Raw genomic sequence first — 27680 nt, 5'->3', positions numbered from 1 at the left:
CGAATGGACAAGCTCACAACGCACCACGACGTGCTGTGAGCTTGTAGATCGGCTATTTCCGGCTTTAGGGTTTTGATTAACCCATTAAGGCCTGGAACGCATCTGTGTCATTTTGAGCTAAAAAGCATTATTTTACACTTTGGCTATTAAAAAATAGCAGATATACAAGCTCGTAGCGCGGCACCGAGTGCCGTGCTACGAGCTTGTAGATCTGCTATTTTTGAGAATGTGTGCAAATCTTGGAATATATTTTTTTTTAAAGCGAACTTTTTTAACTCAAATCTTTGCTTCTGTGGGGTCCCAGGAACAACATATTTTGAGATGGGGGTAAGCGGCCAAATACATATCATATTGGGGGTCCTTGACGTGACAAAGTTTGAGAACCACTGATACAGTAACACTTTTCTCCAAAAAACAGTTAGGATTTAGGAGACATTTTGTAGAATCGGCCTCAGGGTTAAAAATGTCAAAGAATTCATAAAATCACATGTCTCTCTCTCTCTCTCTCTCTCTCTGTGCAGGACGGATATCTTTGTGTTTTTATTGAGTACGAGAGCTGGGGGACTGGGCATCAACCTTACAGCAGCAGACACTGTGAGTTTCACCTCATCAATACAATATCATGACAATACAATATTTTCATAGCAAACAGCCACCTCATCAATACAATAAAAGACTCGGAGCGTTGCATAGCAAACAGCTACTTCATCAGTACAATATCATGACAATACAATAGTTTCTTAGCAAACAGCCACTTCATCATGACAATAAAATCCACCATTAAACAACAACTGCGACTGGAACTAGTTGAGCTGAAATGTCTATTTTGTTGATTTATTTGTTTGATTTCCTCCCATCTCCTCTATCTACTCTCCTCGGGTAGATACCTTTTATCAGTGGTGGAAAGTACATTTACTCAAGTACTGTACTTAAGTAAAATGTTTAGGTACTTTTACTTTGCTGGAGTATTTCCAATTTTCTATACTTTTACTTCTACTCCACTACATCTCAGAGACAAATATTGCACTTTTACTCCACTGCAATTATTTGAAAACTTTAGTTACTAGTTACTTTGTAGATTTTGATTTTGATTACAAAATATGCATTAACCACTTCAACCCTGTACATTTCGGCCATTTGAAAATAGCCGATCTAGAAGCTCGCAATTTTTAAAACTTGTGAAATGGGACATTCTGCAAAATGAGTACTTCTACTTTTGGTACTTTAAGTACATTTTGATACCAATACTTTTGCACTTTTACTCAAGTAAATTTTGAATTCCGGACTTTTACTTGTAACAGAGTATTTCTACATTACAGTATTTTTGTTTGTTTATTTGGATCCCCATTAGCTACTACCTTAGCAGCAGCTATTCTTCCTGGGGTCCACACAGAAATAAATTACATTACATTACATTACATTACATAACATGAAAACATTTTACATCACAGTATCAAAAAAATAATGTACACTTAAAATACAACCAAAATGGAAAATATTAATCAATCTTGATTATATGGTGTCGTAGCCTTAATTATAAATGTAACATCTTAATACCTCAAAAACCAAATTCAAACACATTCAGGTTACAAATACAGTTACACTATGTAAAAACAGTGTGTTGTTAGCCGTTATCCAAAAGCAGATTCCATAAGATATTTCTTTAATTTATTTTTTAAATCAGATTTACTTGTTGCCTGTGTATTGATACTTTTACTTAAGTAAAACATTTGAGTACTTTTCCCACCACTGGATAAGAGGTTTCTGCCCCACTACAGCAATGATGCTTTGATATGCATGACAGGGGAACAGACCTACAGTATGTCACCAATGCCACACGATATGGTGATGGGATTAGATACCATTAATAGACAATCTCTCTCTCTCTCTCTCTTTCTCTGTGTAGGTGATCTTCTATGACAGTGACTGGAACCCCACGGTGGACCAACAGGCCATGGACAGAGCCCACAGGCTGGGTCAGACCAAACAGGTCACCGTGTACCGGCTCATCTGCCAAGGAACCATCGAGGAGAGGATCCTACAGCGGGCCAAGGAGAAGAGCGAGGTACACACACACACACACACACACACACACACACACACACACACACACACACACACACACACACACACACACACACAGTTTAATTTCTTTATTTTGACTTTCAATTTGGCAAATCAAACCATGCAGGGTCGCACTCAGAAATAAAAGTCCATATTTCTTTATTGTTCAATATGCCTCATATTGATAAGATGACAAACATTTTGGCTATCCACTGATCCACAAATGTTTCGGCTGGACAGCCGAAACATTTGTCATCTTGTCAATATGAGGCACATGGAACCATACAATATGTAGACTTTTTTTTCTGAGTGCGACCCTCCATGGTTTGTCTCCATTTGTTGAGTATTTATTTGGATAACGCACCAGAGTGCAGTGGTAGAGTTAAGTTTAACTTTTGATCAGATACATAAATCGTGTAAAAAACATCCAAATATATCAGAGTCAAGGTCATGATTACAGTATTTCTCTGTGTAGGCTACCAAAACAGTTATGGATATAAATGTCAGCGTCTTTTCCATTATAAAATGACTGTCGATGATGGCACAGTATTTGACTCGTTGTTTTTAAATGTTTTGCCAGTCCAACAATTATATAGCCAAATATCAGAGCAATTGTTTTACAATTGTACCCACATGCAGAGATGACATGGGCATTGTGCCTTCAGCTGATATTACAGCTGAAGTCAAAGTTACTTCCAATGTCTAAAATAAAACAGTCTTTCTGGCTTTACTGATCATGATTACATCTGGAGTATTGGGAGACACAATTGGCAAGCACAAATCCCAGCACTCGTTTCCATTTTAGTCATTAACCACATGCAACTTAGTGACCCTATACCCAATATACAAGCTTGTAGATCGGTTATTTTTGGCGAAGAGATTTGGTGTAGAGGGGAAAAGGAGCGTACAAAGTACAGACCCCTGGGGGACCCCGGTCAACTAAGTATATAGGGTTTATTCACAGAGAAAGAAGGGGTGGGAGGGGGTGGAGAGGATGCTACCACCAAAGTGATCAAAGGTGTTCTACTAAGCTCAAGGTTAGTTTTGAGTTTGGGTAGGGAGTCGACATCTTTAGTGGCTTTTGGTAAGGCATTCCACGTTTTGGTGGCAGCATAGTAGAATGTATTTTTACCCAAGTTTTAGCCGATTTTGGGGGGGGGAACGAGGTTGTTGAAATGTGACTTGAGATCAGTGGATTGCAGCATCAGAGTTTGTGTTGGTGGTGTTTTCACAGATCCAGCGAGTGGTCATCTCTGGAGGAAACTTCAAACCAGACACTCTGAAGCCCAAGGAGGTGGTCAGCTTACTGCTGGACGACGATGAGCTGGAGAAGAAGTGTACGTGTTTACACGCACGCACGCACACGCGCACACACACACACACACACACACACACACACACACACACACACACACACACACACACACACACACACACACACACACACACACACACACACACACACACACACGCACTCATGTACATTCATGCACACTGCCTGCAACTTGTTCGAGGAGAGGGGTTCTCACTAGGGCTACAACTATCAATTATCTTCTTATTTATTGCTTCGATTGCTTTCGACTTTTTTGTTTAATCAAATAATTTAAAAGTGTTTTTTCTTTTCATATAACGTTGCTGTCGGGTAGAAACCTCTTATCTCCAAATTTTTACTTTTTGTGTTTTTTCGTAAATTAATGCCCTCATTGATCATACTACAGCGTCACACAGAAGCATCAAAAGTAGCAGATCCACAAGCTCGAAACGTGGCTCGAAGCGACGCGTTTTGAGCTTGTAGATCTTTACTTTTGAATTTGAATCCTGAAAAGTAACAGTTTTGGAAATGTGAGGTTTCCACCTGACAGAGACGATATATTTATATATTAACGAACCAAAAATATAATTGCCAAAATAGCGAAAGTAACCGATCTACAGTGGAGAGAAGTTCTCACATCTCAAGTTAACACATTGGCTGCCAAAGACGCATATCTGCGTTCTAATTAATTTCTCGCCTGGCTGCCAAAGACGCAGATCTGCGTTTTTGTCTTGTTTTTTGACCCAAAGACCAAGGAGATATGATTTATCGAAGATTTAAACTCCTATCCACTTCCTTGTTAACTTAAAACTTAAAAATTCTGTATCTCTTTTTTTTTCAATGAAAAATCTCTGGCAGTCTACAGCAAAAAATCTGAAATAATTCTGGCAGATTAGGTGTTAAATACTTTTGACAAAGTCAAGTCGGTAGCAGAATTTACTTCACTCACTGCCACGAGGACTGGAGAAAATCAACCGTTATGTCGTGTCTAATAATAATCCTACAGTGTGTTATGCTGAAAGTTGACATTTCCCCTATTGAAAATTACTCACAATGTCATCGCCTTTATGTCCAGCCATACAGTTTCTTCACTCTTCACTCAGTAGAACCAGTTGAAGCCCTATAGAAGCATCCCCTACTTTATCATCCATTTTTTTAAATGAATGGGAACATAATTTACAAAAACGCCAGTGTTCTAAATGACTTCCTCATTGGCTTCATTTTATTTAGACCGTATAGGAACTTCGGAAGCATGTATGTGCCACTAGTTGACTACGCTTTAAAGTTGCGGTTGATGTTGTTTTCTTCCCGAGTGCGTCCCATATGGGTGGAAATATGTATTTATGTCTCCACATAAACAGCAGTACAAGAATGCCTTGTACAAAAGACATAAACACTGCAGTCAGACAATAGGAAAACAGCCAGTTACAAAGTGCCTAGACGGCAGAACATTGTCACATACAATATAGTTGACATACTGTACTTGTCAGACACAGCAGACATCAATCATGGATAAAGGAAACAACACCTCCTACAACTGTTTGGCACTCCTTTTGGAGAGGCTGGCCATTTGAAGGCCCCTCACAACAAACTTGTGCACGTTCCCTATAGGCTACCAAAGATACAAACTAACAGTTTACATCTGTAGCCTAGCTGTGAGATGGTCTGTTCTAGCTGATGATATGTTGACACACACACACACACACACACACACACACACACACACACACACACACACACACACACACACACACACACACACACTTAAACGTGTGTGTTTTGTCCTTTGCAGTGCGTGTGAGGCAGGAAGAGAAGAGACAGCAGGAGGAGACCAGCAAAGTGAAGGATCGCAAGAGAAAGAGAGAGAAATATGCTGAGAAGGTAAAGTCACACACATTAATACAGTAAAGTCACACGCAGTAATACAGTGATTCTCAAACCTTTTTTCATTTCAAGGATCCCCAGTTTGACAATGCTTTATGCCACACAGACCCCAATATGAGCATGTAACGATTTATCGTAAATCGATTCAAACTGGTGACAATTTAAGAAATGTATTGCGATGCAAAAAAGCAAAAAAGAAGGAAGAAAATACAGGATCTGTAAGAGAATTGATAAAAAAAGGTTTCAGTCATTTGCTACTGTATTGAAAAGAGAAAACACAGTAAAAATTGTGTAAGATTTTTTTCCGGGCATTTGTCTGATTGGATCGTGATTGGAATCGTATCGTGATAGAGTGAATCGTTACATGCCTACAAATCACGCATTAGGACTTGGTCATGCAAACATTTTTCAGTCATGAGATTTAATGTAGCTTTAAACCATGGTCGCCCTGTGCTTTTTAGAAGAAGAGTGAGGAGTCTGAGCCTAAGAGGAGGAAGGAGGTGAACCTGGTGATTCCTCACGCCGCTCCGTCTGCAGACAACTCCAACCTGTCCGCTGACGACTCCTACGTCAGCGTGGACATGGACTCCTCCGCCCTGCCCAGCCCCTTCAGCGAGGTAAACCTTTACTCCTTCTACCATCACAAACATTCCATCTCCGCTTTACACATTAATGGTAGTATAAGTGATATATTTGGTTAAAAACACAAAGTTTTTTTGTTAAAGGGATAGTTCACCTAATTCTATCGATTAGTCACCCCATGGATTGTTTTGTTTTTGTCGCATTCCTAAGCCAAGATATCCATGAATTCAAGCCTCCATGGGGTGACTTATCAATAGAAGAAAAAAAAAATTGGGGGGTGAACTATCTCTTTAAAAAGTGAAAGCCCTATATTCTGATAGTAAGCATTGCTATAGACTAGAGTGTTTGTTCAGTAACAGCTCTTTAACAGAAAATACAGTTTTTCCTCTGCTCACTTCTTTGTGTCATCAATTACACGTGTTTATCCTGTAGCCTGTATGAGTACTCGATCGGAAAGAAATTGGTATCCCGACCTAAAGATAAATGTTCTGTTTACCACCAGCTCTGTGGTTGCCTCCATAGCGGCGCGCCATCTTTGACTGTCCATTCGGTTCATTTGGGTGTTCGTACAAACAATGGTGGTTAAACAGAAACAAAAGCAAAACAGCTGAGGAAGGACATTTTCATGTCAAATACCCCCAAATCGATGTGTATTTTGGCCGCAGACCCCCAGCTGAAAATATTGTTGTGCCAGATACCCCCCAGAAGAGAAGATTTGTGTTCAAAATGTTCAAAATCATTCCAATCTTTTCACAATTTGTCAAGATTCTTTGTTGTTGTTGTTTTGCTGTTCAGACTTGATAAAAAACAATCTAACGTGTGCGTTGCCATTTTATGCGTGCATTACTGTCTGTCCTCCTCCTCTCAACATCTCAACATCTCCCAGCTCACATCAAAGCCGCCCAGTTCAAAACCTCCCTCAAAACCCACCTTTTGAGACTCACAATCCCCACCTAATTCAAATCGCCCTTTTTGCCTTTTATCTTTTCTTTGCTTAATTTTTAGCCTTTTATCAAGTTATTCCCTTAATAAAGTTATTTATGGCCCACGCACCTATATGCTACATTGCAGCCTGACAGCGTGCCGCGGGTTCGAGTCCCGATCCCGACGACCTTTGCTGTGTGTCACTCCCCGTCTCTCTCTCCCCATTTCCTGTGGGGAGAGAGTACGGTACTGTACTGCACTGTTCATGTACTGTACACTATCAATTAAGGTAGAAAAAGCCCCAAAATATATTTAAAAAAAAGAAATAAATAAAATAAAGTTGTTTATTAATTTGTTCTGTCTTGTAAAGCAACTTTGGTACCAAGAACAGCGCAATATAAATTGGATGTATTATTTTTATTGTGCGTGTGTGTGTTGTCCAGGTGTCAGTGAACAGTGACATCCAGCCTGGGTCGGTACCGGTGGACGCAGACGAGAGCAGCAGTGACATGCTGGTCATCGTAGACGAGCCCATGTCTTCCACGCCCAGAGCCACCACCTCGCCTACCTCCCTGTCTGGATCGCTGTCTGACAACATGAACGGTGAGAGAAAGAGAGAACACGTGCATGTACATTTAATTTATCTTTATATGCGTTCACCACATTCAACAAGAAATTGTTGAACACAAACAATAGATGCACAAACTTGGGAAACTCAACAACAAGTGTTTCAGGATACAGATTACAGATACAGGAAGCATCGTCTCCATATCTGGCGACTGCCAGTTATTACAGACACTGAACAGAGTTGAGCCAATGCCTTATAGCTCTTGGTTTTGGCATTCCTTCAATCTGCAGGCCCCAGCGGGTCTGTGTTTAATTGTTTAAATCTCAATGTGATGAATTGTGGTTTAGCCGCGTTATGTCTATGTTGTTTATTTCCCTGCTTCTATAATAGAACAGTTTTACACAGCGTAGTAATGAAAGACGTGTGTTAGGCAGCACACAGAACACACAGCCATCACATCGTGTACAAATATATTGTACATCATGTAACAAATATCAGTTTCCATTAATCCATTAAGACCTGAGGCTGATTCTACAAATGCCTTCTAAATCCTAAGTTGATGCTTTATGTCGTTGCTCTTGCACAGAAACCTCCTATCTCCATATTTTAACTTTTTGTATTTTTTTCATAAATTAACGCCGTACTTGATCATACTACAGTGTCACACGAAAGCATCAAAAGTAGCAGATCCACAAGCTCGAAACCGCGACACGTTTTGAGCTTGTAGATCTGCTACTTTTGCTACTTTTGAATTTGAATCCTGAAAAGTAACAGTTTTGGAACACAAACAGTTTACATTTGTAACCAAGCTGTATAATAGCATCCTTAAGACGTTGGTACTTTAGCACCTTGGTAAGCAATGCCTCTTCCAGACTGTGGTTGAATGTACAACCCACTTCCAAAATGGTCACTTCTCTAACTGTCCTCATCAACAACAACAACATCTGAAAAGGCATCATTTTCATCATTGCATAGATTCAAGTTCTCAGTTGCCACAATTAATTTCCATCATACCCTTTCCAAAGATAATTTAGACACCAGATGGAGCATGTATTGGCCTTAAACACTGCTGCTCTACTGTACACTGCTGGTAAAGTCAAGCCCTACACTTAAAATAGATATTTTATTTTAAGATGAAAGTTGAATTGGTCAAAGTAGCAGTAGAATACACGGTCAGAAGCATCTTCCATGAACACCAACGGTCTCGCATTTTCGATGAATTGAATACAAAGGACCCCAATAGAAACAAGCCATAGTAGTGCGTTCTTGCGTTTAAAATCCTCTTAACAGACCTTGTATTGAACTGTACTTCCCTGTGCTTGTCTTTGCAAACTGTTAATAAAGTATTCAATCAATCAATCAAAAAGCATATTTCATAAAAGCAAAAGTTAAAGACTCAATCTGCGGTTTCTTCAAAATGTATTTAATCCCTGCACACACGGACACACAAACACACACACACACACAGTCGCACACACCCGTAGACACGCGCATAGACACACAAAAGTGTTTTTAATAACTTTTTATTGGTATTACCGTATTGGTTAATATGCACATGCACATGCACACATGCCGTACGTGCACAGACTCACACGTGCACACATACACGCATACGTAGACATGCGCACACACACATACACGCAAAGACACACAAAAGTGTGTTTTTGATTAGTTTTTATTGGTATTACCGTATTGTTAAAATTTGTAATCCCGATGGGATGAATTGTGGTTTAGCCGCGTTATGTCTATGTTGTTTATTTCCCTGCTTCTATAATAGAACAGTTTTACACAGCGTATTAATGAAAGACGGGTGTTAGGCAGCACACAGAACAAACAGTCATCACATCGTGTACAAATATATTGTACATCAAGTAACAAATATCAGTTTCCGTTAACTACAGTATATATTCGTACAGCTGCATGCTGAAACCTCGCTGCGTGCCAAACAAAACAAACAGCCCTATGATACGAGATAGCATTATCATGTTGGATTGATATGGACAGCGGGGGGATTAGTGTGACTTCCACGGAGGTCACGGAAAACGTAAACAGTGTTCCCCACTGTTATCACTTTTAAATGTCTGGGGTACCTCATATAATCACAATGCTGATTGCGTAGGGGTTGAAATGGTCTGTATTTCTATACAGTTTACTTTATCGTCGCTGTTGGGGCGGAAACCTTGTATCTCCGTAGTTCACCTTTTTTTTTACGTTTTTTCAATAGATTAAAGGGCAAGACCACTTAGGTAGAGGTTTGAGTTGTGGTTTGCCATGATGTAACTCCAAAGGTGGACAAGTAATCAAAAATAATTGCTCCATTGATTAGAAATTGATCATTCAGAATATGCTCCTCATTGACTTACATTGTATGCTGAGACAGCTCTCAAGTCATTCTTTTTGCACGTAAATGAACGCAAACAACGTTGATTCAGACAATATGGAACATCACCAAACCGAGTACTGTTTTATTTTTCATTCAAAAAAATTACTTCTTGTTGATTTTGCTATTTTTATTAGGAAGAAAACCCGGACTGCATGAAAATGGTTTAAGTGTGTCTGTGGGTTTTATGAATATTAAACCAATGGAAAGTATCAACAAGAGATTGTGACTAAATAATAACTGCATTGGATCCATTGGAAAACTGTTTTTTTCATTTTTTTTTTACATACAAGGTTTCCACCCGACAGCACCGATATACAGTTTACATAGGTTCATTCATGATGTGTTTCACAACCAACTAGAGGTTAAAACTATATGTGCAGTGTGTTTATCTGTGGGTTTGGACATGTTGTAATGTCATGATCGCTGTTAAAGACACTCAACATGTGCTGGTCACTGGACTGTGACACTGAGGACTGATAGAGCTTGGCAGAGTAGAACTTTCTTCTTCTTATTATTACACAATATTCACTTCTTTTGTGTAGAGTTTGGGCACAAGGTTAGGGTTTGATCCCTGCTCTAAATGTGAATCCTTGATTGATTGATTGAATTCTTCATTGACATATTTGCATATACGAGTAAAAATACTTAGTTATACATAGTCAAAAGAATAAACACACAACAGAATTATATATATATAAAAGTGATATATCTGGATGATGTTACAATTAGGGCATTACAGTATGAATAGGTCCGGTTATCATTCAGCCATCTTTTGTGTGAAGATTGTCGAATCTGGATCCTCTTAAATCCCTCATTGAATGTCTGAGGTAATATGTGAGGGAAACATCTGTAGAGCTTTAAAAGTGCACTTGGTGACAACAATACTCTGACAGACGTGTTTACAACAACAACAGAAATTAATTAAGTTTCTATAATTAAAACATGTTTATTGGCGCTTATTGGCTTCTGGGTGGGTCCTGTCTACCAGGGAGGTTTTAATTCTCCAATATTTGCCTCTGAGATGTAGTGGAGTATACTTTCCACCACTGCACATAACATTGCTTCATCAAGTATTTAACTGATTGTCTACTGATCATTAAATGGCTCTTTGTTTTCCAATCATCTGGAAAATGTTCATGTTCATCATGGGTGGGAATCCAGTAGGGAGGACATTTTCTTGACCAAATGACAAACAAAACATTTGACACGTGGTCAACCATTCCTTTTTGATTAAAATATTATTGTGATCAATTATCAAACCGTCTACAGTCTACATTTCCAGAAAAAGGAAATTCTCAAAAGGCTTGACGCCGCAACGCGTCCGTGTGTACAGCATGCTGCCCGTTCCTGGGATAGTTCACACCAAAAAATAAAAAAAATTCTATCGATTACTCACCCCATGGAGATTTGTTTTTGTCGCATTCCTAAGCCAATAATTTGATGACCAGCGGACCGGTAGGCAGCGGTTCCGGTAGGAGACACAAAGGAGACTGTTAGTGTCTCCTACCGGAACCGCTGCCGGTCATCAAATTATTGCGTTAGGAATGCGACAAAAACAAAAAAAATATCCATGAATTCAAGTCTCCATGGGGTGACTAATCGATAGAGAAAAAGTCATTTTGGGCGTGAACCATCGGTTTAATGAATTAAAAAGTACCAGAAGGACTCCGGAGTGCTGGCTATTTTCTTATTGTGGGCAATTTGCCGTGCACCCGACAAATTGCATTTACATACTGTAGACTGAGTGTGCTCGTTTTTGTTTCCACCATAAAACATACTTACCAAAATGAATGAACAGAGGGGGGATATCAAAAGTAGAGGCTTGATCCCCCCCTACCCCTCCCTGATCCCCGCTCATTTTTATTTATATTTTCTGCCCTCTCACTTGTTGTGACCTTGTAGATCGGCTATTTTTTGGCACAGGACTAAGTATAAACCAGGCTTTTCTCCCCTTCTTTCTCTGTTTTCTTGCTCTATTCCCTTAACACATTAAGACCGGGAACGCATCTGTGTCATTTTAGATTTATTTGGCTATTCAAAAATAGCAGATCTACAAGCTCATAGCGGTAGATCTGCTATTTTTGGAAAAAGAAATCAAATCTTTGAATCATATATATATATTCCTGGGAGGAATAATATATATAATAATATATATATTATTATTATTATTATAATTTTTTTTTTATCAAAATATTTTGTAGAATCGGAACCTCAGGTCTTAATGGGTTAATTCCTCCCATCCCTCGTCCCGTCCTTCTGGGTTAAAGCACAGTAAAATGGTGACCTGGCTGATAGTGAACCAGTGGTCTCTCTCTCCTCAGAGAGATGATGTGGTGACTGTGTGGTTTTATAATAATGATGCTTTACTGGATCCCAGCAGGAGACACAGAGAGAGAGAGAGAGAGAGAGGCAAGGATGAGAGTGAGAGAAGCTACAGGGATAAAGCAGGGCTTAGTAGGCCCTGTACCAGACACAGACACACACACACACACACACACACACACACACACACACACACACACATACGCACGAAGAAGAGAACAGTGCTCAGCGCGTTTCTCTCTGGTTTCTTAGGTCTTAGTGTAATGATAAGTAATGCTGTGTAATAACACTCTGCTCTGCTGTGGAAAACTATCTGTGCTCTGAGTGCTCGTCTCCAGTAGCCAGAGAGACCCAGTCAACGCCAGGCTGGAGCCTCTCTCTCTCTCTCTCTCTCTCTCTCTCTCTCTCTCTCTCTCTCTCTCTCTCTCTCTCTCTCTCTCTCTCTCTGTCTCTGTCTCTGTCTCTCTCTCTCTCTTTCTCTGTCTCTCCCACACACACTCTTTCCCCCCTAATACCTCCTCTCTATTTTTTTCTTATTTCTTTAAAGATAGAATTCAGGACTTATTTCAACCACATGAACCCTAGCGTCCCTAACCTGGGCATGTCATAATGTGCAAACTTTTGCTGAGAATAGGGCAAAAATACCATACGATACTACAACCTCACAACAGGATGTGAGCATGTACGTAGATTGACTTTTTTCGGCAAAACAAAAACTAATTGGTGTATAGGCCTAGGTAAAAAAATGAGGGGACCAAGTACGGACTTTAACCCAGGTGTTTGCCAAGTATCTCGGGGTCTTGTTCACGAGTGAGGGGACTGAAATGAGTTTTGAGAAATACAATAAAAAAAAAACGGCCAAAATGAGTTTTCTCAGACGAGTGGCTGGCTCCTTTAGAGATAGGGTGGGAAGTTAAGTCACCCGAGAGAGACTCGGTGTAGAGCCGCTGCTCCTTCACTTGGAAAGGAGCCAGCTTAGGTGGTTCGGGCATCTAGTACGGATACCTCCCGAGGGTCTCCCTAGGGAGGTCCTCGCTGCATGTCCCACTGGGAGGAGACCATCTCCACACTGGCCTGGGAACGCCTCAGGATAATTTTGTGTTATTAAAGTTCTGTCATAAAAGTGTTGCTAACATTAATTAGGATACAAAGTGTTAAAAACAGATACCTGTACATTGTTTATAAAGTGTAAACAACAGATTTAGTTTATGATTCAATAACAGAAACGTTGTTTATGATTGTGTTTGTTTTCTCAGGTGTGTCTGGTCAGGAGACGGTCAGTCCGTGCAGGGGGCGTTCTGGTGGTGGGCGGAGCCGGGGGCGGCCCAAAGGATCCGGGGGCGGGACCAAGTCTGTGGGGAAGGGGCGGGGCCGCAGGGCGGCTGCGGGCAGCGCGGCGGCCATGGCGGGAGCGATGGCGGGAGCAGCGGCCGCATCCGCTGCCGCTTACGCTGCTTATGGCTACAGCGTGGCTAAAGGTTAGCAGACTTAGCACACACACACACACACACACACACACGTTTGTATTACTATACTTGTGAGGACCTCAACATTTTAGGACAGCATTGAAAATAGCCGAACAATGGCTGAACAATAGCCGTAAAAATAGCTTGTAGATCGGCTATTTTTCGGTGCATGACTAAGTGTAAATCAGGCATAAATCTAACCCTAAAACTAACTTGTAAATGCCTCATCATAACACTAACCCCAACCTGGATCTTTTTTCAAATTGTAAACGCATCTCTAAAAATCTTTTTTCAACCATAAAACAATATTTTTCGTCTATTTCTCATATTCTACTATACTTGTGGGGACATTTGGTCCTCACAAGTATAGTAATACGCACACACACACACACACACACACACACACACACACACACACACACACACACACACACACACACACTCATTTATGTTTGCATTCCTATAGTTGTGAGGACATCGTCATTTTAGAACACCAATATCATAAATGCCGTTTTTTCATTGTTTTGCCATTTTGAACTGTACTTGCATACCAAAAATAGACCAATCTACGAGCTTGTAGATCTTCTATTCTCGCTATTTTATAAAATGTATTATTATATTGATTAATTCGATTGACTGCTGCAGCCCTATAGTACATTTGCCGTCCTTTTTTCCTTTTTCCCAGGAGGCATCTCTTCTGCAGCCGTCCCCCTGCAGCCTTCGGCGCTGTCGTTGGGGGGTCGGCCCGGAGCCGCCCCCCCGGGGGCCTTCGGCGGTGGCGGCGGCACGGTGGCGGCAGCGCCCTCGGCCCCCCAGCCCGCCCCCAGCCCCCAGAAACACCCCGCTGCACACAGCACCCTGCATCACCCCAGCCACACTCCACCCAGGAAGGGCAAGGGACCCGGAGGACCTGGGCCCCGATAGTACCAGGGGACCCGATACTACATGCATGCATACATTCATACATACATACGTACTATACATACATAACGTTGCTGTCGGGCAGAAGCCTCTTATCTCCATATTCAAACTTTTAGTTTTTTTTGTAAATTAACGCCCTACTTGATCATACTACAGCGTCACACAAAAGCATCAAAAGTAGCAGATCTACAATCTCAAAACGCGTCGCTTCGCGCCGCGTTTCGAGGTTGTAGATCTGCTACTTTTGCTATTTTTTTATTTAAATCCTGAAAAGTAACAGTTTTGGACATAGGAGGTTTCCACTCGACAGAGACGACATATATACATACGTACATACATAACAGTGGTTCTCAAACGTTTTCATGTCAAGGACCGCCACATTGATATGTATTTGGGCGCGGACCCCCCCCCCCCCAGAAGAGAATATTTGTGTTAAAAAGGTCTAAATGATCCCCAAATGTTCATAGTTTTTCAAGATTATTCAAACGTTTTCAAAAATAGCCGAGCTAAAAACTCACACCGCTTTGCATTGCAACACGTTTGTGAGCTTGTAGATCGGCTATTTTGTTTTTCGTTAGTATAAAATAGGGTTAAAGTGGTTACACTGATTGTGACGCTATATTAACACATTTTTGCTGGGGACCCCCCTCGAGGGGTCCCTGGATCCTACTTTGAGAACAACTGCAATAGTACACACACACACACACACACACACACACACACACACACACACACACACACACACACACACACACACACACACACACACACACACACGCACACACGTGCATACATACATAAGTGACCTGCTCTCACTGTGACCATGGATCATGGATTCCTCTGTAAACACAGACAACAGTATTTACAGTAGCTGAGACTGGCTACCCTTGTCAACATGCTGCTAACACACACACACACACACACGCACGCACGCACGCACACACACACACACACACACACACACACACACACACACACACACACACACACACACACACACACACACACACACACACACACACACACACACACACACACACACACACACACACACACACACACACACACACACACACACACACGTGCACACACACTTAAGCGCAGTGGTTCTCAAATATTTTCCTGTCAAGGACCCCCAAATCAATATTTATTTGGCCATGGATGGACCCCCATCTGAAAAGATTTTGGGCCAGGAACCCCCTATAAGAGAATTTGTTTAAAAGTTTTCAAAATTATTCAAAAATAGATAACACATTTTTCGAATTTACGAAAGAAAAAAAACACAAAAAGTTAAAATATGGAGATACGAGGTTTCTGCCCGACGACAGCGGCGATTAACACATTTTGCCGGGGACGTACGACCCCCCCTGGAGCTCTCCCCGGGGGTCTTCGGACCCTCACTTTGTGAACCACTGCATTAGCACACATACACACAAACACATAACCACACACACACACACACACACACACACACACACACACACATTATGGTTATGGTACAGTCTGTCACAGTTCCTCTCAACGTCTGTTATTTTCATGTTTTTTCCAGTCAGCAGAAACTGAATCTGCTCAGAGCATTTCCGTCTGCGATTATGTGACAAGAGGGTTTCCATTTGCTTTTTTTTTCTCGCAGAAGACAAAAAGCTGTACTTTTTATTTACCTTGTTTGTGACACGCTGTGGTCGGCGTGACAGTCGATCACATCATAGCTAAAAGAGACATTTCGTGTCACGTGCACTGAGCCATGTCTTCCGTCAGGTTAGAGCCCGAACCGAGAGATATATCGGACCGGCTGATATATTGGCCATTATTTTAGAGTTTGACGACGATATATCGACACTCATGCAGCCGATATGTACCGATTTCTAACCACCTTGAACTTGGGTGTCCCTATTTTGGGGCATGTCATTATAGCGAAGTCTATCAAAGGTTTTCAAAAATAGCAGATCGGCTATTTTTGAACATTTTTGAATAGGTGGTAAATGAAATAAATTCTGGTTGAATGTTCTCAAATAGAAACTTGTGAAGTGAAAGTGATAAAAAATGTTGAGCACTTTTTTGACTAAATATTGGTCAAAGAATCGGGCAATCTGTGGTCTAGGACAGTGGCTCTCAAAGTGGGTTCCAGGGACTCTCAGGGTTCCTTGAGGGGGTTCTAAAATGACCCATACAAGTCTGTAACCCTGACAGTATACAAATGGACCCTAACAGGTCCATTTGGTTCCATTTGTATGCTGTCAGAGTTAAGGGGGGGTCCTTGAAATGTAATGGTTTGAGAACCACTGGTCTAGGACTCCCCCAAATCGGGACCAGCGTTGGGCCCAAAAACGTGGCACCGGTCGGGCTCTGCCGCCAACCTTGGTTTTTAGTCTTTAGTGTGGTTGTTCATGCGTTAACACGCCGTAGGTTATTTAATTGTCAGTAGATAATTCTCCATCCCAACAGTTCAGTGACCCTGTGCCGTAGAGCTTTTCTAACAGAGCTCTTATATTTTTGTAATGAAGAGATGTGAATAACCAGTGTCGTTACCGAGGAAAAAGCCTTTGTCCATAAAAGTTTGATCCAACTGAAGGACGCATGAAAAGAGCAGTTAATATATTTTGAACAATGTTTGAAATGTGATTGATGTAAACTCTGCCCGCGCACGTCAAACTTTTGGAAGTTTCTTAAAGTCATACTGTTGTAGCATTCATTTTAGTGGTGTTTTTGGCCACACTTCTGGGAGCTCCGTTGTCATTGCAGCGCCCCGTCTATGGTCTGTTCGAACTGCGATTCACAGAATTCAGTTTGAAACTATCCCACAGAAGTACTGCTCCAAAACGAATGTTGCATGATCGCGGCGCGGAGAATACTTTCGAAGGCAACGATCAGAAAGGGTACGTATTAAAGCCCATTAAAACCCGGAAAGCGTGTCATTTTAGATTTTTGCATTGGCTATTCAAAAATAGCCGATATACTGTACAAGCTCACACTGCGTCACTTCATGCCACGCTGCAAGCTTGTACATCTGCAATTATTTTTTTTCATTTTTTGAAAAATCTAGAATCGGCCTCAGGTCGGAATGGGTTAAAAAAACATTTCCGCTACATTTCCAGTGACCTGCGTCATTTTGGGGTTAGTGTCGGGGGCAGACACTCGCAACAAAAAACAAGTTTAGAGAAGTCGTCAGAAAACATTTATTTGGACTGGTTATTGTGAAACATATACCTGTGAAAGATTACATCAAAAATAACTTGTTTTTGAAAAATTTACACAGTATGACTTTTTAGGTATTTAATTTATGTGTGGCAGTCAATGACAGATGTGAGTCATGCATTCACACAATATAAAATGTATCAAAGCCATTTTCTTTATTTTTAACAGGAAGGATACTTACTGACGATTCTAATGAGAAGTGTGTTGTTCTGTATCAGCGATTCCCAACTGGTGGGCCGGGGCCCACTGATGGGCCGTGAAGATATTACAATTGGGGCCGTAAATAACTGTAAAACAAAGATGGTATTTTTGGGTTTAAAACCTAGAAAATGTTGTTAACTTAATGTATTCTACGCAAGTTCCATTGACCCAAGTCAGAACACAATCGATTGATTGATCATTAAAAAACATGCTCTGAAAATGCACACAGATGGGTGGGCCGTGAACGCTTTTGAGATTTTCAAGTGGGCTCTGATCTAGAAAAGGTTGGGAACCGCTGTTCTACGTATGTGATGTCTGATGTTTATGGATTAAAAGGCTTAGTGTGTCCTGAGTTCAATGAGCACCCATGGGTTCCTTTAGTTTTGTGTTAATAGCGTAATGATATGCTGATGATATGATGATGTTCTCTATCGGTGTACATAATATTAAGAGCCGCGTTTTCCTGCTGGTTTTTCGCTCATTCTCTTGTCTATTTTTATAGTTCATGTGTACATATGAAAAGAAAATCTGCCATTTTACTAACAGGAAAAGCCAAGTGAAAATAAACGAGTGTTAAATCTGTCCACTGACTCGTTCTTGATCTTTTTTTCTTTTTTACCTTTTGTATTTTAAATAAAACAATTTGAATAATCACATGAGCAATAACCAGAGCAGAAATCCTGCACGTTCCATGTTTCAGCTTTGTATGTTTTTTTTTCTTCATAAATGAATGCCCTACTTCGTTGTTCAAGAGTGTCACGCAGTGTCAAGTAGTGAAAACAGCTGATCCACAAGCCCACAATGTGCCGCGATGCCATGTCAGCTCACAACGCTCACGACTCAGCACATTGTGACATGTTGTGAGCTCGTAGATCAGCTATCTGCGCTATTTTAGAATTGTTTTGAAAGTGATAGTTAAAAGTGGTTAATAGGCTCTATGCACAGCAGCCATATTGGTGGCTCAGGAGGTAAAGCGGCCATCTTGTAATCCAAAGGTTCCCGGTTCGATTCCTGGCTACGTGTCCAAGTGTCCTTGAGCAAGACACTGAACCCCTAACTGCCCCCGATGAGCAGGTTGGTGCCTTGCATGGTTTCCTCCGCCATCAGGTATGTGAATGTGAAATACATTGTAAAGCGCTTTGTAGAAAAGCACTATATAAATGCGGTCCATTTACCATTCACCATATGGGAGAGAAATTGAGCCTCTTCCTTACTTCCTCCTTCACAGGTGTTACCAATGATACGAATGATGAATGAAGGCTCTGTTCCATTGCTTTGGAATGGAACAGAGCCTTAATAATTACTATAATTGGTAAGACCTGTGAAGGAAGTAAGGAAGGTGCCCAATTTATCTCCAATATGGCTGCGAAGCTTGTGACTAATTAAAGGTTTCATGACATCAAATTTCTATTACTTTCATTTTTCGGTTTTTCTTTTGGTTTTCTGACCTCAATTACACCCAAAAAACCTGAACTTTGAACATTTAGCGGATTTTCTGTGGTCTGGGGTTTTCTGAATAATTAGGCTTAGAAAGTGCTGTGATTGGCCCGTGGACTTTGATGTCAAAGTCCATTAATCCCGCCCCCTCTCCTCCCCACCCATCCCCTATCCTTCTCCTTTGGGGCGGCGGAGCAGAGGCGATGATTGACAGGCAAAATCCCTCAAAAGCGACACCCGCAGGCAAATAGTTTTTTTTCATTGCAGCTGAAAAGGCCTCGGAACGCAAAGAGAACAAAACCTGACATGGCTCACTGGAGTGAATTTTAATACACGTTTGAAGGACCATGATAAAGACTTTTAATGTTTTGTAAACAAGCATGTCATGAAACCTTTAAGAACTACAGGTACATTGGATCCACTGGAAGACATGTTCTTTTTTTACAATTCCTGAAAAGTAACATACATAGCCTACAAGATTTCCACCTGACAGCAATGGTATGTACCATTTATTCAAACTAGATGTCACATCTAGGCCCGATCCGAGGTTGGACCAGACAGCACTGGCCTAGTCACTCTGCACACACGTCATGCGAAGTCCGGCCCCTCTGGCCTCTCCTCTCCTCTCGGCTCCTCTCCTCTCCTCTCCTCTCCTCTCCTCTCCTCTCCTCTCCTCTCCTCTCCTCCCTCCCCGCTTTGCGGCCCTAACCTCTAGTCCCAACCTCCCTACCTCGTCATTAGGCCGCCTGTACTGTGGGTAACCATGGCCATCATGAGGCAGTCGAGTGTTGTCACAGAAGTCTTTAGGGAAGCTGTTATTGACCATGCAGGGGCTGTTAGGGTTGGCTGTCCCACAGGGTCCATGTAGCATGGATTGACGCAGAGTGACGCAGAGTGGCTCCTTCTGTGGGTCAGGTATGTCTGCTAGTACGCCGCCACTCTTTGAGTTTGCCGTAATTGTGATAAAGAGGTCAAACTTCCTGTATATGGTTGCTATGGCAACCTGTCATATCAGGCTGAGGGTCTGATAGGCAAATCAGAGAATCAATCAAGCCGAGAGTCTGATCTCAGATCGAGGTGGGGTAAGATGCCTAAGACATAGCCATAGCTCTGATCAACAGTCTGTGGCAAGTTTCGGGGCAAATGGAGTGATCCTGTGCTTGCTTACCCCGGACGAACTTTCGGAGCTTTTGTCAATTATATAGTAGTAAGATGACCCTACCATATGCACCGCATTTATTCAGGACTCACCAAAGCCTCCAGACATAAAAAAAAATAGACGAGGGATTTGGAAATACAAAATGTGTTTTGGGCAGAAATTAATTCACAAGAGACGGGGCTTGGTGAGGCTCATAGGGCTCGGTGATGTCCAGCTGAAAATGGCACTGCAACGCAGGACAGCAATACTGTAGGGAGGTAGAACCCCACCGAGTTTGGGATCCGATCCAGATTTAGGAAAATCCTACACCAATGATTGTGATGTTTTGACTGATATTTAGTCAGAAACTGCAACATTTTCCAATCAATTTGAAACCTTATTTTATTTTACCACTTAAGCCCTATCAACCACTTGAACCCTCGCATCCATTCTGGGGGTAACATTCGCCGTAAATAGCAGATCCACAAGCCCACAACACGTCGTGAGCTTGCAGATCGGCTATCCCTGGACGAAGAGATTTGGTGTAGAGGGGGAGAAAAGAGCAGACCAAGTACAGAGCCAAAGGTTAAGTTAAGTAGTTTATTTTTTACAATTTCCGCCTAGAACGACACAGACAAAATAGGGAAGCCATGCTGAAAGAGGTTTAAAAAAGAAATCGGGACACATCGGCTGCATAATTGCCGTTACCGATGTAATGATAAAGTGAAATAATGGCGGATTTACAGGCCAAAGTGATACGGATCTAGCTGTTTAGGTGGTCTTCTTGCAGACGTGGATGAAGTAGCAGGGGGCCTTGTCCTGGCCTGGGTTGTAGGTGCTGAAGTCTCCGTAGACACTGTGCTGCAGCTTGCCGTGGAAGGCCTCGTTCAGCAGGGACTTGAAGCTGTCCAGACGATGAGGGTAGTAGGACAGGCGGAATTTGCTGACGTCATCCGGGCTCTGGGTCTTGGCGTCGGGCACTCGGATGGTGTAATCCAGAGTGATCATATTAGGCTTGTTGTTCACCCACAGCACCGATGTGGAGATGTCCTGAGTCAGGTCGCTCTTGTAATAGATGTTCTTGCCCTGCGGAGCCGGCGGTCTACCGGTGGTGAGTCGAAGGAGGCCAACTGGCTGACGTTACCGGTAGACCATGCAGGGAAGTCCGGGAGAGCAACTTTGATCGCTCTGGTCATCTGCCTGGCAACTCCTTCGGTCTGGCAAATGAGCGAAGGAGTTGCCCAGGCAGATGACGGCGTCAAAACCCTCCCCCGGCTTCTGCATGTCTCCCGGTAACGTCAGCCAGTTGGCCTCTTCGATCACCCACCGGTCGAACGCCGGCTCCTTCCTCCTCTCCCATCGGGCCTTCAGGGCGTATTTGAGCATTTTGTCGCTGGCGTCCACGCTGATCACGTTGAAGCCTTCCTCCAGCAGCATCATAGAGTCCACTCCCGTTCCGCACGCCACGTCCAGCACGGTGCGGACGCCCTGCTCTCGCAGCAGGCCGACCAGCCAGCTCTTGTACTCGGCCGTGCGGGACTGCGTGTCGCCGATGTACAGCTGCCACACCTTGGCCGCTTTCCCGTCGGCATACTGGTCCGGCAGCCCCGCGGCCGCCACGCCCAGAGAGCAGGTCCTGAACACATCGTCCACCGACGGATCAGACATGATGACGACCCGGTTCCCACGATCCAAACTGATCCTGGAATGTTTTGGAAACACGAATAAACACAACGACGACTAGGACTATCTGTGTCTTCTTGATCCGTTTTGCCAGGGGTTCTCAAACTTCTTTTTTTATACCAGGACCCTCACTTGATGACACGTGCAATTTCAAAGTATTTAAAAATAAAGCATACATCAGTAGCCTTGAGTAGTAATATTTATTAGAATATACATTTACAACGCTGGGATTCCTGCTGATAGTGTCTTATCAATGTAGTTTAAAGTGTTTCTGAACATATTTGTAAATGTAAGCATACAGAACCTTAGACCATAGAACAGACTTAATGGGAAGGATAAATTCTCCTTTTTTCTGTTTTCAATGTGCAACCCCACCATTACCTTCCCATGACGTACTTGCTACGCATACAGTGCTTTCTGAAGTAAACTTTTATTTATACAATATAACTCTGTTCCGGTTAGTTTAGGCGCTTTGAATTGCTCTTAATGACGACTTGCGTGTGTGTCGCTTGCCAAAATAAAGCTAACAAGACGGGGTCCAATAGCGGCTTGTCTCCCATGTTACAATTTACAATTTAGGAATTTAGTAGACGCTCTTATCCGGAGCCATGTACAAGTGCAGGATAGGAATAAGCAGAGTACACGCGCTGTTGTTAATAAACAACAATGTAAACAGTCAGTTAAATAAAGAATGCAGTGTGTTGATCTCGTCGTCGTATTGATGATGTCACCAGTCTTGCCCAAATATGGAGAGCCAGTGGGACATTCTGCATATCATCTCTGTCGGGTGGAAACCTCATACGTCCAAAACTGTTACCTTTCAGGATTCAAATTCAAAGATGGCAAAAGTAGCAGATCTGCTACTTTTGATGCTTTTGTGTGACGCTGTAGTATGATAAAGGCATTACTTTACGATAAAAAAACACAAAAAGTTAGAATATGGAGTTCTGCCCGACAGCAATGATATTTTTGTGCACTTCGCAAGATTCGATTTGTAGTGAGGCATTGTGTCTCTTACAGCGCCCACGCTGTAACAACACTAAAGGCGCTGGCACTCAGCTTGTATAATTTATTTCTGGTGTATTGATTATGGCATATTGATTATGTCTATATCTCAAAATTTGGTTTCTGCTCGATCCAAGCCCCAACGACGTCCATTATGAAATTAAAACCAAATATTTCCAGACAAACAGACAGGCACAGACAGACAGACAGACAGACAGACAGACAGACAGACAGACAGACAGACAGACAGACCGACCGACCCTCTATAGGCGGCTATAGCCTCCTTCAGAGCCAGGCAGTAACACACAGCTCATCCAGTATTGTTGTGATGCCTGCTGGCTTGAAGCCAGAAGGTTCAGGTGTGTGTGTGTGTGTGTGTGTGTGTGTGTGTGTGTGTGTGTGTGTGTGTGTGTGTGTGTGTGTGTGTGTGTGTGTGTGTGTGTGTGTGTGTGTGTGTGTGTGTGTGTGTGTGTGTGTGTGTGTGTGTGTGTGTGTGTGTGTGTGTGTGTGTGTGTGTGTGTGTGTGTGTGCGGTCACCTTCCTGTCCCCCATGCAGCAGCACCAGCACCTCGGTTCTGTCCATTCTACTCCCCCACAGAGCCAAGTCCCTCTGCTGCAGCGCTTCTCAAACCTTTTTATTTTCTAGGACTCCCATAACTGAGAGCATACACATGGAACCAAATGGACCCGTAAGGGTCCAGTTGGTTCCATTTGTACGTCCTCAGAGTTACAGACCTAAGGGTCCATTTGGTTCCATCGGGTTTGATCGGGATAATAATCTGAAAATGTACTTTATAATAAATGACCAAGTTATTCCTGACTTGTGAAATGTCACTTAATGTCACTTAAGAAATGTCGTTTCTCACGTAATTGTTATGGTGTGTTGGGTTTCTTGTGTGTGTGTGTGTGTGTGTGTGTGTGTGTGTGTGTGTGTGTGTGTGTGTGTGTGTGTGTGTGTGTGTGTGTGTGTGTGTGTGTGTGTGTGTGTGCGTGCGTGTGCGTGCTGGGTGACATGTGTGCGACCTTCTCGGTGGAGCAGACTGTAAACACAGGACTTCCAGGTGGCAGAGGTCACGCTTACATAAGCTCCCCGTCCTGGAAGAACTCTGACTTGAGTCACGTCCAGCCTGCACACACACACACAGCTCCACACACTGTGTGTCTTTCCACGTTGGTCTAATGCAGGCATTCTCCACCTTTTTTATTTGAAGGACCCCCAGTTTGATATGCATTAGGCCACGGACCCCAATTTGATACTTTAAAAAAAAAAATCTCTGTGAACCTATGCAATCTACACTGTAAAATCATCTGTGTTCATTTAACTCTGAAAGTGTACAAATGGAACCAAATGGAGCCTTACGGATCCATTTGGTTCATTAGGGTCCATTATTTGTACATTGTCAGAGTTACAAACCTGTCTGTGTCCGCTGGGAGCCCCTGACGTGGTGTGACCATTCTCATTGCCGACCCCTGAAAATCTACACTCACCGGCCACTGTAATGGGTACACTTGTACAACTGCTCCTTAACGCACATTTCTAATCAGCCAATCACGAGGCAGCAATTTTATGCATTTAGGCAATGTACACAATGGTAAACACAATCTGCTGTAGTTCAAACCGAGCAAAAGGTGATATAAGGTACTTTGAGCGTGGCATGGTTGGTGATGATGGTCTGGGAGTCTTCCAGAAACTGCTGATCCACTGAGATTTTCATGCACACTGGGGTTTACAGAGAATCATTATCTGACAGTAGAACATTGGAAAAAACATTGCATTCTCTGAGAATGCATCACATCAGGCAATGTTTTTCCAATTTCTATTGTCCAATTTGTGTTTGTGTTTTTTTATATCGTTGCTGTCGGGCAGAAACCTCTTATCTCCATATTCAAACCTTTTGTCTTTTTTCGTAAATTAACGCCCTACTTGATCATAGGCTACTACAGCATCACACAAAAGCATCAAAAGTAGCAGATCCGCAACCTCACGTTTTGAGCTTGTAGATCTGCTACTTTTGATGCTTTTGAAGTTGAATCCTGAAAAGTAACAGTTTTGGACGAGTTTTCCACCCGACAGAGACGATATACTGTAGTATGTGTATGTGCTCCAAGCTATTCATTATGTTTCACTGTGGTGTGTATACACATGCACACACTACACACATCAGTGTGTAGTGTGCGTGTGTGCGATTAATTCTGACATGTGTGTTCAGCACACACAATATCAACGCAACAACCTGACATTGTGTGTGTCAACAAACACATAGTTAAAGGTAGGGTAAGTGATATTTTTGGGTTAAAACAAAAAGTATTTTGTTAAAAGGTTAAAGCACTATATTATGATAGTAATCATTGCTATAGAGTGTTTGTTCAGTAACAGGAGTCTCCCCGTCTCTCCAGCTCTTTAATAAACAGAAAATACATTTTCTGGTAGGTGACAAAATCTCAGCCAATCAGGAGAAAGTACCCATTTTTAAGCTTCATTTTTATAGTGTTCCAGTTCCAATTTTGCCTGCTCATTTCTTAGTGTCATCACTTCCAATTCCACTTGTTTAATCTATATCCTGATTGATTTCTCTATCCTGATTGGATAAAATTGAAACTGAAACGAAAATGCATTTTCTGTTTTATAAAGAGCTGGAGAGACATGGAGACTCCTTATATGGACAGGACACTCTATAGTAACGAGCACTATCAGAACATAGACCCATTTTGCAATTATTTGAATAATTGCAAAACACTTACCCTACCTTTAAGGTCATTTGATTTGATTTCCACAAACATCATGTATTTATATTTCTTTCTATCGTCATGTTTGGCACTATGCCATTGGTCATTCATTCAGCACGTGTAACTAGTTATTTACCATCAGTGGTGGAGAGTAACTCATTTTATTTACTCATGTACTGCAGTACTTAAGTAAAGTAAAAGCACCTCAAAATTGTACTTGAGTATGTCAGTACTTTATTCTCAGAGTTAGACCTGTAAGAGTCCATTTGGAGCCCCCTCAAGGAACCACTGACTTATCAAATATTGCTAAATAAAAACAAAAATGAACAATGCAAAACTAGCTCAAACTAAATAGAATTGCATGTCAAATCAGCTCAGTTTTAGTTTCCCCCTTCAATTAGCACTGTGGGCGACTGGGCGCTCAACCTGGTAGAACATAGTGGCTTTGCTCAAAATGGGACCTTTATTAATCAATAACACGTTTTGTAAATTAGCGCTGTCGGGTGAAAACCTTTACTGCATGTCCAAAACCATTACTTTTCAGGAAATGGAAAAAAGAACCTGTGTTCCAATGGATCCACTCACTGTAGTTATTACAATATTTAGTCACAAGCTCGTCATTGGTTAAATAAAACCCACAGACACCATTTCCACCTATACAATTCTTCAGAAATAGCATAACACCACATAGATCTGCTACTTTTGAATTTGAAATGAGGATTCGTCCCCATCAAGACTGACCTTAATATACTAAAACTAAACTTAAAACTAGTCAAATCCTAAAACTATTTATGCATTCATAAAACAAACTAAAAACTCAAATCAAAACATTTAATTACCTACCAGGTAACAAACTATACCTTTATCATAGCATACAGATTAGCTGAATTTGAATGACTATCCTGGTTATCAAAATGGGGATCAGTTAAATTTCACTATCTAGAAGTTAGCCCAATAAGATAACGTAAGATAACATTCAGATCATAGTTGCACTGTTATCTCCCCACCTACAGCATCGTTGTAAAATTCTGTACTAAATCCAAGCCAACACACAAAATGTTTACAGATTGGCTCTGTGGCCTAATTTGTATGCATTTGGGGGTCCTTTACATAAGAACGATTGATCTAGAGGAACGACATTAAATATAAAACATTCATTTTCACAAGAAACAAACATTCATTTTCACTGTTTATTGTAGTATCTGCCGTTACACACTGGATGGAAACAGTGCCAAAATCAAACCTTTTAAAACAAAGGCATAGAGATCAACCACAACAGTCAGTTACAGATATCTGTGCAAAAATAAAGTAACATTAGTAACACTTACTCAACAGAAATCGACCGACTTTTTTTTTTAATTAAAAACCTAACGAGATAAAAAAACAAAAATGTTCTCTGCACATTTAGAAGTAGCATGCTTTCCTTTTTGTCATCTCATAGCATGTTAATGGCTTTTGTGTTCAGTGGACGGATGGGACTCTGAAGCTATAGTGTTAAACGGATACACAACACAGGGTCATCAAGGAACTACACAACTATGATTACAGGCTGTTAGATGAGATGGAAACAGGGCTGCAAATCAGATAACTTCTTAGCTTTTATTCTCGATTAATGTTTCCCATTAATCAAATTGAGGAGTGTCTAATCCATTAGTCTAATGAACCATTTAAATCCAATTTTACAATGGTGTCATGTGACAACTGCAAGCTCATAACACGAGTTGAGCTTGTAGATCGGCTATTTTCAATTAGTTTAACCCATTTAGACCTGGAAAGCCTGTCTTTCCAGGTGTTGCCCAGTCTCAAAGATTAAGCCATGCATGTCTAAGAACAAACGGCTTGTACAGTGAAACTGCGAAAGGCTCATT

General features: G+C 41.7%; 1 protein-coding gene and 1 pseudogene across 4 annotated transcripts in view; one reads left to right on the top strand and one right to left on the bottom strand.

Moving 5' to 3' along the window:
• Window positions 1–27680, top strand: part of ino80 (INO80 complex ATPase subunit) — a 202127-nt gene that overhangs the window by 70628 nt on the left and 103819 nt on the right. The window contains exons 30-37 of one of the 3 annotated variants that reach the window (XR_013934768.1): window positions 522–594; window positions 1907–2065; window positions 3299–3401; window positions 5169–5257; window positions 5722–5877; window positions 7210–7369; window positions 13296–13517; window positions 14191–14541. Coding sequence is in view for 2 of the 3 variants with exons in the window: in XM_080453861.1 (XP_080309987.1) it covers window positions 522–594; window positions 1907–2065; window positions 3299–3401; window positions 5169–5257; window positions 5722–5877; window positions 7210–7369; window positions 13296–13517; window positions 14191–14429 (1201 nt within the window). In the remaining variant the exon portion in view is untranslated. Of the gene's footprint in view, window positions 1–521; window positions 595–1906; window positions 2066–3298; window positions 3402–5168; window positions 5258–5721; window positions 5878–7209; window positions 7370–13295; window positions 13518–14190; window positions 15428–27680 lie in introns of those variants that run through there. The other 2 variants (XM_080453862.1, XM_080453861.1) reach the window with 2 other exon arrangements.
• LOC308102784 (glycine N-methyltransferase-like) lies at window positions 21169–22065 on the bottom strand (annotated as a pseudogene). The gene has a single exon. The product of its transcript is annotated as a glycine N-methyltransferase-like (transcript).

The sequence above is a fragment of the Gymnoscopelus braueri genome (assembly GCF_963280865.1).
Source record: "Gymnoscopelus braueri genome assembly, chromosome: 16".
NCBI lineage: Eukaryota > Metazoa > Chordata > Actinopteri > Myctophiformes > Myctophidae > Gymnoscopelus > Gymnoscopelus braueri.
This window is presented reverse-complemented; position numbering and strand designations above follow the sequence as displayed.